The sequence below is a fragment of the Carassius gibelio genome, chromosome A19 (assembly GCF_023724105.1).
Source record: "Carassius gibelio isolate Cgi1373 ecotype wild population from Czech Republic chromosome A19, carGib1.2-hapl.c, whole genome shotgun sequence".
Classification (NCBI taxonomy): Eukaryota; Metazoa; Chordata; class Actinopteri; order Cypriniformes; family Cyprinidae; genus Carassius; species Carassius gibelio.
Window position 1 is genome coordinate 6784930 of NC_068389.1, and position 16295 is coordinate 6801224.

General features: G+C 37.8%; 1 protein-coding gene and 1 long non-coding RNA gene across 3 annotated transcripts; both read right to left on the reverse strand.

Moving 5' to 3' along the window:
* Positions 1 to 8026: 8026 nt before the first annotated feature.
* Positions 8027 to 9324, reverse strand: LOC127935857 (uncharacterized). 2 transcript variants are annotated; one of them, XM_052534053.1, is made up of 3 exons: positions 8932 to 9324; positions 8653 to 8869; positions 8027 to 8574 (listed from the first exon to the last, which is right to left on the reverse strand). In XM_052534053.1, exons 1-3 carry the CDS (start codon positions 9073 to 9075, stop codon positions 8513 to 8515), a joined length of 423 nt encoding a protein of 140 aa, XP_052390013.1. In that variant the 5' UTR covers positions 9076 to 9324; the 3' UTR covers positions 8027 to 8512. The 2 variants fall into 2 exon arrangements, with proteins under 2 accessions (XP_052390013.1, XP_052390012.1); XM_052534052.1 differs by having other exon boundaries at positions 8031 to 8574; positions 8653 to 9324.
* A 2587-nt stretch (positions 9325 to 11911) lies between these two features.
* LOC127935232 (uncharacterized) lies at positions 11912 to 12761 on the reverse strand. The gene is made up of 2 exons (XR_008148028.1): positions 12518 to 12761; positions 11912 to 12233 (listed from the first exon to the last, which is right to left on the reverse strand). It is a non-coding gene; the product is annotated as an uncharacterized LOC127935232 (long non-coding RNA).
* Positions 12762 to 16295: the final 3534 nt, after the last annotated feature.

Consider the following 16295-nt stretch of genomic DNA (forward strand, 5'->3'; position numbering starts at 1 on the left):
TTTAAAAGCTGTAACTCATGAGCTGAAGTCAGCTTGATCCAGGCAATTAGTTTTTCCTGGAGCTGTTATTCATGGGAATACTCTGAATGTTTTGAATGTTTAATCTCTGATTGCCAATTAGCATCTCGCTAAAGGTCATTGAGAGGCCTTGGCCACAACCACTGTAGCATTATTTGTTTATCCAACCAACAGGATTTGAGGCTTGAGTCTTACTCCTGAACATCTGCTCGCGGGGCAGATGGATTAAACACTGAACCATGGCACCTGAAGTAAATTAGTTCAGTTAGCGATGGATGACAGGCAATACCTTACTCTGCTGAATACGATCTTGATTTATCTCTAGAATGCTAATAAATCTTAAAGAAATGTAATATATTATTTAAATGATGTTTTATTAAAGTTAGGGAGAAGCGTGTTAGACACTAGTGGAGTGCACTCAAGTTAATCAACACCAATGGGTATAAACCATAGACTGTACAAAACATGGACATTGTGTCCCTGACGTCACCCATAGATTTCTGAAGAGTGTTTTTTAAGCTCAAAGTGAGCGGAGTGGGCCATCGCCATCTTGGCAGTGTGTCAACACACATCACTCCTGGATAATCGAAAACGTGTAAAGAGGCGGGAACCGTGCCATTCGTTGTTGCCGGAAGCCAAATCTAAACATGATCCAGAAGCGCTGAAAGGTAAATCCAAGTTCTAGACCAACATATGCTGTCATTCAGATGTCGTCTCTTTCAGGGAAGACCTTGCATTTCCAACATGACAATGAGAATGGGATAACATTCCTATTCCTAAACTTGAGAAACTTGTCTCCTCAGTCCCCAGACGTTTGCAGACATTAATAAAAAGAAGAGAGGATGCCACACAGTGGTAAACATGGCCTTGTTCCAACTTTTTTGAGATGTGTTGATGCCATGAAATTTAAAATCAACTTATTTTTCCCTTAAAATGATACCTTTTCTCAGTTTAAACATTTGATATGTCATCTATGTTGTATTCTGAATAAATGATCTTGATAATGATCTGTAATGTAAGACGGGCGCCGCCATGTTTGTTCACGCTACAGTTCAGAGTCCTGTCAGTTGGATTTACAGGACGTGAATTCCTCAATTTCTCCCGAAATAAAAGGAATACGTGGCCGTCGAACTGGGTGAAGAATAGAGTGAACTTTATAATTACTTACACTATGTTTATCTGATATGAATAAAAATTAAATCAAATCAAATTTGAAAGAATTGTTATTGTTGCTTAAAACTCATTTTTCAAACTCTAAATATATTATTTTACTAGTACTTATGTGTATTTAAATGCCTGAAACCTAAAATATGCATTATGTGGTTAAGAACACATAACATAGTTATGATGATAGGACAAGAGCAGTGCCCTGGCTCAGTGGCAGCCAACGCATGAAAACGCAGTTTGAATTTGGCAGTTATGCGATGTCACCGAACGTTCTAAATCCCATGTGTGGGACCATACTCCCAAATAAAAATCCTTTATGTCGGACTGTACCGCTCAAAGGGTTAAGCAGTGTAAAGTTACGCTTTTAATTTGTCATTTCTCCGATCACAAATGCAAACATTGTTTTATGTTTAAGGGGCCAATACGTAACGTGTAAAAACACAATATAAGTCATTATAATCAGTAATTATGTCTCAACTGGATACAACAAATGCCTTGTTTGTAATGGGGTTTTATTTGCTTGGTGACCTCACAGTTATCATGAAGGGCAACGTTAGCTATATAGACCAAAACCATATTTTGTACGAGGCTGTAAACACATTTTTTTATTCTGTAAAGTTGGGCATTTTTACATGGGGAGTCTATGGTAGTAACTCCCTTTGGAGCCAGTCTCTAGCCGCCAGTTGATGAATTGTAGTTTTAGTCACTTCCATGTTGTTTTCACGAGAGAGATCAGGAGGTTGCCGCTCTCAGTATAATGACTTACCTCTATCCATTGATGGTTTATCCACTGCCCCATCTCCTCACTTTGAGTTCTTACTACATAAGAAGTTTTCCAGTTTTAGTTGAAAATAACGTTGTTAAAACACCCCCTTAACCAAAACTTTGAAAACATAAAGTAATTCATACATCGCACAAACTACTGGGGCGATTCCACACCCTAGTATTCAACAGGGAAGTGGATTAAAAGGTTTGGGACTCTAAAAATTGCTTACTCTCAAAGTATGTACAACATTTGATGAACTTCAAGAAATGAAGAAAGTATATTTTGTAATGTATGATACTGGCAAATTTTGGCATATCTAAACCTTCAGGTATTCCTGTGGCAGCAGAGCAACTGCCATTGAGATGAACGGGAATGTGACATGGATGCTACATGAAATTATAATTGTCTACATGAAACTGAACATCTGGGATGTCAAGGTTGAAGTTTGGCTATTTGTACAGAGCTTGTTAGAGGAATTCCCAGCTGTTTTACACAGAATATTTGAAATGTTACCGTCATGTGTATCGCCCATGTGTGAAGAGTGATTTAATAACGTAATGAAATAATGTAAGCTTCCAGCATGAAACACAAAATGAGCTGTCAGGCGAGCAGCACATGGTCTTACATCTATATTCATGAGTGCACTGAGTAAAATGATTATTATATATTAACAGCAGCTGGTCTGCCTTATGTGGATCTGCCCTGTCTCGATCTCCATGGGTCCACAAGAGGAATTTAAAAAAATATATCTACTTTTTTTCTGCTTTAACTTTAGGATCATTCACACTTAAAGGAAAAAGGAGGATGTTTTCCCAAGTGTTTATTTTCCTAGAGTAAAAATGTATTTGCTGAATTTGGCTGTTTTTGGACCTGTCTTTGGAGCGGTCCAAGTAGGTCTACTGTAACATGAAATCAACATTTCTTAATGTTTTAGTGTTTTTTGGGAGTTCTGACATATTTGTTTGGAAATATGGAGGGAGCTGGACGTTGATATTTCTCTATGCCGATAAACAATATTCAAACAAAATTTCAACAGAAGTTCTGTCCTCTTTAACAGTTTAGCAGTCTTTAAATTGTTTTCTCCTGTCTTGGCATATTGTGAGTTGGGTCCTAAACATCTTTTTTGTGTGAAATCATTCCAGAGAGACTACCCCCCCCCCAAAAAATAAATAAATAAATAAAATAATAATAATAATTATATGTATATATATATATATATATATATATATATATATATATATATATATATATATATATATATATTTATGGTGATGTTATGTGTTGTTTTCCTGCTCAATGAAGTCAGTCCTGCCCTACAGCTAGAGAACGCTGTGTGCTCAGCCAGTCTGCTTACATAAATACCACCATTATTTAAATTATTTATAATAAAAATTTGAGTATGTTTGACTCTTAAAATAATTTTCTACTGAGAAGCCTTTCAATGATCTTTTCAAATAAAAGACCTTGATGTAACTGTAAGATTAAGGCTTCCTCCACTGTCCAGAATATATATATATATATATATATATATAGAGAGAGACAGAGAGAGAGAGAGAGAGAGAGAGAGAGAGAGAGGGAGGGAGAAACTAAACTTTAAAAACTGGTGCAGTCTTGAGTCTTGATTCAATACAAAAAGGGTAGAAAATTATGAAATTAAGTGCCGAAAATGTTTAACATTATAAGTATTAATTATTACATCATTATTACATAAAGTATTCCTTACTATTGTTTAATGTTAGTTAATGTATTAACTAACTGAGACCTTACTGTAATGTGTAACCATAGTAGGTTATACTGGCAAGCTATAGCCTATATATATTTCACTATGTGGAGCATTTTTCATTTTAAGGCTTTAATATTTAAAATTGTATTTATCTTTTATTTTCCAGCTATTAAGTTTGTAAGGTCAAAGAAAGGGAAGCTTCAGTTTCTTTTCTTATGAGTATATGCATGCTGTGTGATTTATTTTGTTTGCTGATTCGATGACATGGAAGTGGCCCCTGGGTCTCAACAGCCAACAGCCAGTAATGATCTACTCATCATATGCTGACCCTCTCAAGAGCTCAGGTGACTGTGAACACACACACACACACACACACACACACACACACACACACACACACACACACACACACACACACACACACACACACACACACACTCTCTCTTTAATTAGAGTGACTGATCATAAATACAGCAATGAAGCCATAGTGTAGAAGAAAGACTGAGACTTAATCCCAAAGGAGAAATTCAGGTGCAAAATGATCAATATCAGCGTCCATAAAAGCCGCCCTGCATTTGCAGAAGATACAGTCATACTGGACATTACTTTAAAAAGGCAATACTATTATATTTTGACAATCTGCATACTGTTGATACTATTCAGAGAACCCCACAATAATTTTAATAAATGTTGTTTGAATAAAAAATAAAATTTAAATCAATTCATTCAAGTTTAATTCAATTCAAGTTTATTTGTATAGCGCTTTTTACAAAACAAATCGTTACAAAGCAACTTTACAGAAAATTATGTTTCTACAATATTTAGTAGTAGCTAGTAGTTTGTGCACATTTGACAGGATTTTAGAAAAACTAAAAAATAATAATAATACAAGACGTAGTCAGCTAGACGATGAACTATCAATATTATTAATTAAGTTATTATATGATTAAGTCACACATTTAGGAATAATTGTTAGTTCTGTTTGTTCATTCAGGGTTAGCATCATCTGAGGTCCTCTGAGGGTCAGCATCATCTCTTCTCAGGTGTTCTGGATCCAGACTGGAGCTTGCGAAACATAGAAACAAAATACAGACATCATTAGCATAGCTGCTGATCCAACAAAGTAAAATTTATGTAACCCAAGCTAATGAATAAAAATGCACCTTTGATCAGATGCAACTACACTCACAATTAAAAAGATACATTATTCGAATGCTTGGCGAAAGAGATGTGTTTTTAATCTAGATTTAAACAGAGAGAGTGTGTCTGAACCCCGAACATTATCAGGAAGGCTATTCCAGAGTTTGGGAGCCAAATGTGAGAAGGCTCTACCTCCTTTAGTGGACTTTGCTATCCTAGGAACTACCAAAAGTCCAGCGTTTTGTGACCTTAGGGTGCGTGATGGGTTGTAACGTGGTAGAAGGCTAGTTAGGTACGCTGGAGCTAAACCATTTAGGGCCTTATAGGTAAGTAATGATAATTTGTAACTGATGCGGAACTTAATAGGTAGCCAGTGCAGAGACTGTAAAATTGGGGTAATATGATCATATTTTCTTGACCTCGTAAGGACTCTAGCTGCTGCATTTTGGACGACCTGTAGCTTGTTTATTGAAGAAGCAGGACAACCACCTAGAAGTGCATTACAATAGTCCAGTCTAGAGGTCATGAATGCATGAACTAGCTTTTCTGCATCAGAAACAGATAACATGTTTCGTAGCTTGGCAATGTTTCTAAGATGGAAGAATGCAATTTTTGTAACATTGGAAATATGATTTTCAAAAGACAAATTGCTGTCTAATATAACACCCAGATTTCTGACTGTAGAGGAAGTAACAGTACATCCGTCTAGTTGCAGATTGTAATCTACAAGATTCTGTGTAGTGTTTTTTGGTCCAATAATTAATATCTCCGTCTTATCCGAATTTAATTGGAGAAAATTCTTTGTCATCCAATCTTTTACATTTTTAACACACTCTGTTAGCTTAGATAATTGGGAAGTTTCATCTGGTCTCGTTGATATATATAGCTGAGTATCATCAGCATAACAGTGGAAGCTAATTCCGTATTTTCTAATAATATTACCAAGGGGCAACATGTATATTGAAAATAGAAGGGGACCTAGGACGGATCCTTGTGGCACTCCATATTTTACTGATGATAAATGAGATGACTCCCCATTTAAGTAAACAAAATGGTAGCGATCGGACAGGTAGGATCTAAACCATCTTAGAGCCTGCCCTTGAATACCTGTATAGTTTTGTAGTCGATCTATGAGTATGTCATGATCTATGGTGTCGAACGCAGCACTAAGATCAAGTAAGACTAGAAATGAGATGCAGCCTTGGTCTGACGCAAGGAGCAGGTCATTTGTAATTTTAACAAGTGCAGTTTCTGTGCTATGGTGGGGCCTAAAACCTGACTGAAATTCTTCATACAGATCATTTTTATGCAGGAAGGTGCTCAATTGAGCAGACACAACTTTTTCTAAAATTTTAGACATAAATGGAAGATTTGAAATAGGCCTATAATTTGCCAGGTCACTAGGATCTAGTTTTGGTTTCTTAATAAGAGGCTTGATAACCGCCAGCTTGAATGGTTTTGGGACGTGTCCTAAAGATAACGACGAGTTAATGATATTGAGAAGCGGTTCTTCGGCTACAGGTAACAGCTCTTTCAGTAATTTAGTGGGTACAGGATCTAATAAACATGTTGTTGGTTTAGATACAGTGATAAGTTTATTTAGCTCCTCCTGTCCTATGGTTGTAAAGCACTGCAGTTTATGTTTGGGTGCGATGGATGAAACTGAAGTGTTAGATGCTGTAGAATCTACATTCGCTATTGTATTTCTAATGTTATCTATTTTATCAGTGAAGAAATTCATAAAGTCATTACTATTTAACGTTGGTGGAATATTTGAATCAGGTGGCGTCTGGTAATTTGTTAACTTAGCCACTGTGCTAAATAAAAACCTTGGATTGTTTTGGTTATTTTCAATGAGTTTGTGTATATGCTCTGCCCTAGCAGTTTTTAGAGCCTGTCTATAGCTGGACATACTGTTTTTCCATGCAATTCTAAAAACTTCTAAGTTAGTTTTTCTCCATTTGCGTTCAAGACTACGAGTTAATTTCTTGAGAGAGTGAGTATTACTGTTATACCATGGTGCAGTACGTTTTTCTCTAACTTTTTTCAATTTGATTGGGGCAACAGCTTCTAATGTATTAGAGAAAATAGTGCCCATGTTGCCAGTCATTTCATCTAGTTCATGTGTATTTTTGGGTACCAGTAGCAGTTGAGATAGATCAGGCAGGTTATTTGCGAATCTGTCTTTGGTGGCTGGAACAATAGTTCTGCCCAGACGGTATCGCTGCGACATATAGTTAATATCAGTTATACGCAGCATGCACGATACGAGGAAATGGTCTGTAATATCATCACTTTGAGGTACAATATCTATAGCAGTAAGATCGATGCCATGCGATATAATTAAATCTAGTGTATGATTAAAACGATGAGTGGGCCCGGTGACATTTTGCTTGACTCCAAAGGAGTTTATTAGGTCAGTAAACGCAAGTCCTAATGTATCATTTGCATTATCAACGTGAATATTAAAATCTCCCATGATTAGCGCCTTATCAACTGTAACTAGAAGGTCTGAGAGGAAATCTGCAAATTCTTTTAGGAATTCTGTATACGGCCCTGGTGGTCTATACACAGTAGCCAGAGCAAGAGATACATTAGATTTCTTTTGCATGTCTGACAGAGTAACATTTAGCATTAGTATTTCAAAAGAGTTAAACCTGTATCCTGTTTTCTGGGTAACATTGAGAATATCACTATATATTGTTGCAACACCCCCGCCACGACCAGTCTGACGGGGCTCATGCTTTTAACAGTAGTTTGGTGGAGTAGACTCATTTAGACCAAAATAATCATTTGGTTTTAGCCAGGTTTCAGTCAAGCAGAGTAAATCAAAACTATTATCTGTGATCATTTCATTTACAATAACTGCTTTTGGTGCGAGTGATCTAATATTTATTAGCCCAAACTTTAAAAATTGTTTTTGTTCATTTACTTTACATTTTTCTGGTTTAATTACGATAAGATTTTTTCTAGATCCTACATTATATTTATATTTATATTTTGACCTCACTATTCGGGGAACAGACACAGTCTTAATAGGTTTTACAGCACAAGTACTTTTATCATTTAAGCGGGTGGAACAAAACTCATCATAATGGTTATTTGAGAATTGTCTTACTAGTCACATGGAGCGAAGTGTCCTGGAGATGTTGTCAGAGAGAAGCTCCGCTCCGACTCGACTGGGGTGTAATCCATCAGCACGAAATCAATCAATCAATCAATCAATCACCTTTATTTATATAGTGCTTTAAACAAAATACATTGCGCCAAAGCACTGAACAACATTCATTTGGAAAACAGTGTCTCAATAATGCAAAATGATAGTTAAAGGCAGTTCATCATTGAATTCATTGATGTCATCTCTGTTCAGTTGAAATAGTGTCTGTTTTAATTTGCAATCAAGTCAACGATATCGCTGTAGATGAAGTGACCCCAACTAAGCAAGCCAGAGGCGAAACAGTCTAGGACGCTCCCAGAAAAGATTCCAGTTATTAACAAATAGCAGTTTATGTTCTTTACACCATGACAACAACCATTCATTTAAAGCAAAAAGTCTACTGAACCTTTCGTGTCCTCGTCGATACGTGGGCAGTGGTCCTGACACGACGATCGTCGCCGCGGGCGTCGTGCTGCGAACCGTCTCGATCAGGCTCCTGAAGTCCCTCTTCAGCGTCTCCGTCTGCCGCAGCGTGGTGTCGTTAACCCCGGCGTGAAGCACGACCGCTCTCGGGCTCTCGTCGTCCTTCAGGATCGCGGGTATCTGCGCAGAAACATCGAGAACACGAGCACCAGGCAAACAATGAGTGTGCACTTTACCTTCGGCTAACGTAGCACTTACGTGTCGGACGATGGAGTCTCCGATGATCACAGCGTCGCGTCCTGTCTCGCGGAGGGGAGCGAAGCGGTTCTGGATGGAGATCTCGAAGGCAGGAGGGGGAGATGTCGTCGCCCGGGACCCGGCTCGCATCCTCCGCTGTGGATGCACCCAGGGTCCGTGGTGTCCCGGCGTCGCAGTGAAGGACATCTGGGAAGATCGCGTCCTGGGTGCACCGGGCCTGCGCAGAGAAACACACGGAGTAGACGTGGTGGGACTGTTAACAGCACGCTGTATACTTACCCCGGACTTGTGAGCGTCAGCCCGGGATGATTCCAGCGCGGCTCTCCGCTCTCTCAGCTGGGCCTGCCTCTGTTCCAGGTCGCGAATCTGCTTCCCCACGGCCTCGAGCTCGAGCTGCACAGAGTGGAGACATTCATCCGCCATTAAAGCAAGTAACAGTGAGTACAGCAGTGGTAATGTGTGAGAATAGAGTATTAGCAATGTAAGCGCAGTTAGCAGCAAACACGCTTGCTGATGCTAACTGGCTAAAAGCTAATAGCGGACCCGGGAGATCAAAATAAATCTAGTGATAGCGAGTCGCTCTAATTGTTTTTGTTGTAGAATACAATAGAGGATATATTCACGCGTTATATAAACGGAAACGATGGTGTATAAAATAGATTTTTAAGTTAAAAATAGTCAATGAAAAGAATATAGAATAAAGAATATAGAATAAAGAATAATTCATTTAGCAGTTTTTTCTCAAATGTAATAAATAGGATTAATTGTGAAATGAAAACAGCTGTTGTTGCTAGTGCAATACTCTACAAGTCAAGCTACAGAAACATATTTACAAAAGTAACATTTTATAAATATGCACTAATAAAGTACATCTTCGAGTGTAACAAAACAAGCCAATGGACATTTGTGTGCGAGATTTGCATCACACACCCCTCCGCATAAAGCTTATATCGTCGCTGCCCGATGAAACTCACGTATGTCCAAAACGGTTACTTTTCAGGAAGTGAAAAAAACACTGTATTTCAAAAGCAGTTGAATGTAGCGTTGTCATACTTGGTACGGCATCTTTACATGTAACCATATTCTTGCCAGTGTAATGATATAATCCACATTTGACCAAAATTGAGTTTAAATGGACATACGTGCATATTTTACAGTAATGGTGGTCGATACGCGTTCTTCCGATCATTAATTAGAATGGCCAAGTCACGTTTCATATTGACAGATGAATACGCTCAGTTTATTAAATAGCCTACGTCTTAGTTTATTAAATACGCTTAGTTTATTTAATATTAATTATAAATTTATTAAATGTCTCTTGCAAACTATGAAGTGACAATGAATCAATACACTGACTAGGGGTGTGCCGGTTTCAGAATTGGTGATGACAGTTATGACGTGAGTCAAATGTGACGGTTCATAACATAACCGTCGGGGGGGGGGGGGGGGGGCATAGCGTGTTTCATTTTGTTTCATATTGTCTCGCCACCATGCTAGTGGATCTGCCGTAGAGTCAATTGGTTGATCTTGGAGATAGCGGGTTAACTCCGTTTCAGCGCGCGCTCTGATCGGTAAAGGGGCAGAGATTTCAGACCTCCGTTTATTAAGGAGATCTGTCACAAAACTCATCATCCGAGCCAAAGTTTTTTTTAGCAAATTTCAAAGCCGCACCCGCCCGCCATCCGCTGATTGTTTTGCGGTCTATGCTTTGCTGATGCGAGCCGCAAAAAAAAAAAAAGCAATTGTCTGTTCTGGAAAGGATGCAGCAAAAACATTTAATGCTAGAGTATGAGGCATAGGCCTACGCTGAATTTCATTTACAATGAGATGCGCTCTAGTTCACAGTGCTTCCATGTCACGGTTATCATTGTCTGCTATATTTGCTTTTTATTTATTAAAATACATGCAATTGGTTGATGAAACATCTATTAAAATTAAGATAAAATTTGTTCAAAACGAAATTCGTTTTTAAGAAAGGTTTTCTACAAAGCAAAATTTAATGAAGTGGTAAATATCATGTCTGACGATTTACAAAACTTCATTAAGTGGTAAAAACCATGTCTCCCGATATATTGCGCATCTGATGATCCTATCTAAAAAATGAAAATAATTTTTGATAAAAAATGTTTGTAAAAAATATTTTAGTGACACGGTTTTGGCGGTTATAAAGTTCTAATGATGGTGTTCAACTCACGGTTATATACTAACCGTCACACCCCTAACACTGACATGGTAATGCTAGACAGATACTTTGTTTGCACAGTCCTACCGTAATTTTGTCACTCCTAGACGTACGTCTGGCGTCAGGGGGGAAACGTTTACCTCGATGAAGGAAAGTCATTGTCTCACCAGGCTATGTTTATTTACTTTACCTCACGGTGTTATTCGGCTATCCAGTGCTGAGCTTCGATGAAACTTTACGAGACCGGCGAGATGCTTCCACAGGGCGGGAGATACGCGGCGTGATTGACAGCTTTGACACCAAATGGATATACTGAAAATCAGATGACATGATTTCACAACTTTTCATTGGCCATTTAGATATGTGAAGCATACTGTATACGGAAATGAACCTGGACATTCAATCCGTCAAAAAATCTCAAAATCGACAAAATGGACATACGTGGTTTTCATCGGACAGCGACGATATATAAGTAAGAGCAAGTGCAATAACACATTCAGCTTTTCGCTTTGGAGAGGAGTGTGTTAAGAGGAGTTTCTGTGTATGGAGTTGGACTCATTTAACCTCAGTCAGCTTCACAACCGAGTCCCGAGAGAGACATGGCAATGCAGAACGCACCGGTTTACCAAACCTTCAGCCATTGGTAGGACTTTGTTTATGGGCAGGGATGTAGTTGTCTCAGCAGATGCCTCTTCCATTGGGTTGGGTGCCATGTGCAATGGCATGCAGATTCGGGTTCCTGGACAGGACCTCGACTGCATTGGAACATCAATTGACCCAAGGTTCTTGGCGTGTGGCTTGCTCTGCGCCGCTTCAAATCACTGTCACACAACAAGCACGTACTGGTCCACACAGACAACACAGTGGCCTTTGCATACATCAACCATCAAGGTGGTCTACGCTCCCATCGCATCTCGCCCGCCATCTCCTCCTTTGGAGTTAGAAGTATCTGAGGTCGCTTCACTTGTGAAATGATTGAGAACATGCATTTCAACATGCAAAAAAACAAACAAACAAAAAAACACTTTTCTTGGAAAAACTACCTGTGAGTGTATACCATTCAGATGACTCTTCACAAAACACTAATCATTTATTATTAGGTAAAACATTTCAAATTAGCACCAAACTACCGACTGCACCTTTTTATCATAAATGAAAGCTTTTCTAAGATAGTGTTAATAATCTCACAGAACAGACATATTGCATACATTACTGTATATTATTGTATGTAAAAAATTGTGCATGTACAAACATTAAACCATGTCATATAAATTCAAAGTTTGAATAAGTCGAGTGAGTGTTGATACTTCAGTTGCTGCCCGACTCTGCTGGTGTCTATTGTTTGTTTCATGAAAAACACTTTCCTTGTTCAATGTCAGTTGCTCCTCACTGAGAGAGCCTGTAGGCAGAAGTGCATGAGGAGACATTATACTGTCTGATGGCAACCCACAGCACTGTGCAGGAATAAAACAATGCCAGGAGATGCTAAATACTGTCTCACAAAGGCATTTTCAGTTAAATTTAATCAAGCTTCGGAAATCAAGGAACAATACTGTATAGAATAGTATTGCCTTACTGTATGAGTAGACATTAGAAAGTTCACTATATGTTTTGCAATAGAGCTTGACTACACTAACCTGATTATGAAGAATATCAATTTTCAGTTCTGTTACTGAATCTCACCTGTGTTTGCCTCACACTGAACTCTGGAATCTGTTTAGTTTGGCTGGAACGGAGAAGAGGAGCAGAAATGCTCTCTCATTACCTGCAGTCTGAGCCCTTGAGACACTTTGCTCCATATTGAAGCTTGCATCTGCAATATCATTCAAGTGCTGCCGTTTATACAGTCTTTGTTTCTTTCTTTCTCTGAATTTCTTGTCAGGCACAGAATTATTTTGTACGGAGCCATGACATGCAAGAAAAAATAAATAAATTGTGCGCACGATTTACTAATTAGTTCCCTCAATTTACGAAAACGTGCAGATGATTAGTGAGAGTTGCGACAACTCCATTGACTCCAATGGAGCGCTTTTTTTACAGCAATGGCGGCTCGTGGAGCCTCTCAATAGTTCCCGGAAGTAGCAGCAAACCAATGCCGCGCCGTAGAGATGCAGCAGAACAAACAGTTTGCGACGCACTTTTAAAAGGTAAGACGCTTAAATAATACGATTGTATATTATTAGTACATCTAAATAACAATAAATTGTAAGTTAAAACCTTCTAGTAGATTATTACTCATTAAATGAGTAGATTTAAGGGATGTTATCAGACAACTAACAGATTAGGCTAGGAATGAAGCTGAAAAAAGTTAGTAACGAACACCCTATCAAGTGTAAAATCTGTTCTCTTAATTCAGTTTCATCCATCGTGTTTGGAATTAGAAAAAAAGGAGTATAAACATATTTTTTTGCAGGGTGGGGAAAGTTAGCTAAGGTAACATAGCCTATTACGTTAGTTCAATATAACGTGTGACAGCGGTGAGTGGAAGGGGTAAAAATTAGGTTATAACGTTTGTTCCTTATTACACGTATTAAATTCCTTAATAATAAAATGCACCCTCTTGATATCAATTTAGAGTGAATTGAGTTTGCAAAAACATGGGTGGAGTGTTTTTAGTCATTGTGATTCATTGACTATTACCTGTCTATATTATATAATAAAACTGTATTATATACTTGTTAGTGTATAAAAGTAACATACTGTAATATTCTGTGGGTGTTGGTGGGTGGAGGATTAGTGGTGCCACTGGACTGTTCTGGGATGGAGCATCAGTGAGGATGCAGGTCAGGAGAGCTGAGGGGACCTTTTTTTTTTGATTGCTGTATTTTCATTCTGCCTTTGCATTGTTTGATTTTTTTTTTCTGGTCTCTTTAAGTGTTTTAATAGACCCAGGTAACTGGCTGATGGTTCACTGGAATGTTGACTGACTGGGCAGTGTCACCTGTCCCTGTCTCTCCTCTCTAGCAATGTCCTTTTTCTTCACTCTCACTTTCCCTTCTCTGAGTGTCCTCGTTCTTTTTTCCTCAACCTTTGAAACTGATAGAGGCAGAATACATGGTATTGCTAATTTTAAATATTGAAAATATCACATCACTTTACTTCAACTAGTACGAGTTTGTACTTATTATATATGAATCACCTGAAATAACATAGCTGTAATCAGCAGCCATTTCTTGTATGTTCACAGGTCTAGGGGTGCATCGTGGAGCAGGGCCCTCCTCTTTTTCACCACAGGACGATGTACAAAGATTGTGGGAATAGCATCCAGTCTCAACCTACTCTTGATTTTTTTGGTCATGACAAATTGCTTTGCCTCAATTTGTCTGCAGAATGACTTCAGTTTAGTTTCCACACACAACTTTTTTTGTCTACCCACATACAGTACATATCACATGGTGGTCAAATGCACAGTTATAGGTAACACTGATGACTCCCTGCAATGTCTCACCATGAGTCTCAGCTCCCTGGGTTTTGCAAGGCTTTGCTTGAAATCATTTTCAATGTAAAAAAGTGCAAATAAATAAATAATTATTTAAATAGCTCCTGCTGACTTGAGCCAACCATTATTTTCTCCTCTCTGTGTCAGCGGGGAAGCCATACATTCACACACTTTCTCTGACCGAGTGGAGCATCCCCATGCAGCACAGTAAACCACGGTGGAGACTATGCAAGGACAACATGAAAGAAAGGACACATACAAAATGCTTGGCATGCTATAAAATTTATTAGAAATGTATTCATGAATTGCTGTAAATAGTTAATTGTATTTATTTGAATAAAAATACAAAGTAATCTCGTAATATATAATTACAATTTAAAATAACTGTTTTCTATTTAAAAATGTAATATACTCCTGTGATGCCAAGCTGAATTTTCAGCATCATTACTTTTGAATGGCAGTGTACATGTTTATATACGAGTGTGCTTAAGTTGTTTTAAACCTGAATATATTGTGTACATGAATAAGTACTGTAAGAATTATACTAGATGTAATATATATATTATTTATAATACATAATTATATTACTATATGTAATTGTAAGAATTATAAACAATAAGCTTCATTTTACATTTATTTAACGTGCTAATTACTGCTGCTAACAGTTAATTGAACCATAGTGCGATGTGAGCTGAAAATCACCTGTCACCAGCCTGTCTCTGTACCACCTGAAAGTCATCAATATGACACGAGTTAACATGAGATCAGTGAAAAAAAGGACAATATGTAACATAAAAAAGGCAACAGCAACCCGTGTTTATACAACTTAAGGTTAGCCTGAAATACGTTTTTAAAATAACACTAATAATTGAACACTAATCCTCAAATATTACCCGATTTGATATTTTATAAACAACATTGCTGTAACTACATACTCATGCTTCATATGTCGGTGTGTTGTATAAATATATAAAATAAATGCATTTATTGACTCCTTATTACCAGAAAGCGCAGTTCTGTCACTCTACTCTATCAGTTTGAATGGCCGCCAACGCACTTCCTGGAACTATTAGAAGTCTACACGAATCACGTGACAACCAAACATTTCGAACTTCCGTTGTCGCAACTCTCTCTCTATATGGCTCTGACGATTACTATTGCGATCTTATTACAAGATTACATCTTTCAATATGTGCAGATGACAGAGTTTGTCATGTGCTCACTGTAAAAAGTGGTACCCTGCAATATGTAAATCAATCTCTGCAACAACAAACAAAACTTTGACAGAATACAAATGTTCCTACTTCATACTAAAGGGAAAAAATGAGAGCTGAGATAATGAATAGGTGGTTTCTGTCAGTAATCGCATCTGATTCACTTCCCTCTTCATTTGATCTGGCGTCTCACTATCACTCCTGCTCAGTCTGGGTCAGACACTGCTGTTCATTATGGTGGTCACGTACAGACCATATCTTTCTTTCATCTTTTCTCTCCACAATTTGTTTCATCTTTTGGAGGAAATTTTTTTATCTGCATTCAGAGTAATGAATTTAAACAAAGTAAAATGTGTTAACTCAGATTCTGTGTGAACCTGGCCATTTATTAGATGTCAAGTGTTTTCATTACATTTGATAACTTCCAATGCTTGAAATGTGAGGAGGCATTTTGCAATGCTTATGCATGGGGGAGTCTGAATGCTAATGAAAATAAATCCTGTAGTATTTTGTATTGATGCTACCGGCTGATGTTTAAACTATTTAAATGTGACTTTTGGGCCATTATAAAGATGTTTTGTTTCGTGTTTTAGTAACAGCCCTGTTCGAGAAGTTGCAATGAGGAGTACCTACATACTCAAGTACTGTAAGATTCATAGTGCATATCTCAAAGGCATCTGAATTACAATTTACAGAAATATAACAACAGACATATGAATTTCATCATTCATCTAAATTTTAATTTCAGAACTTTTAACAGTAGCACAATGCTAATTATAATAATGGCACTAAACATCTTTTCTGAAGC

Coding starts and splice junctions, on each gene's coding strand:
- LOC127935857 (XM_052534052.1), bottom strand. CDS start 9,075: ATGGCGGATGAATGTCTCCACTCTGTGCAGCTCGAGCTCGAGGCCGTG. Junction 8,575..8,652: donor GAGACTCCATCGTCCGACAC/GTAAGTGCTACG, acceptor GTTTCTGCGCAG/ATACCCGCGATCCTGAAGGA.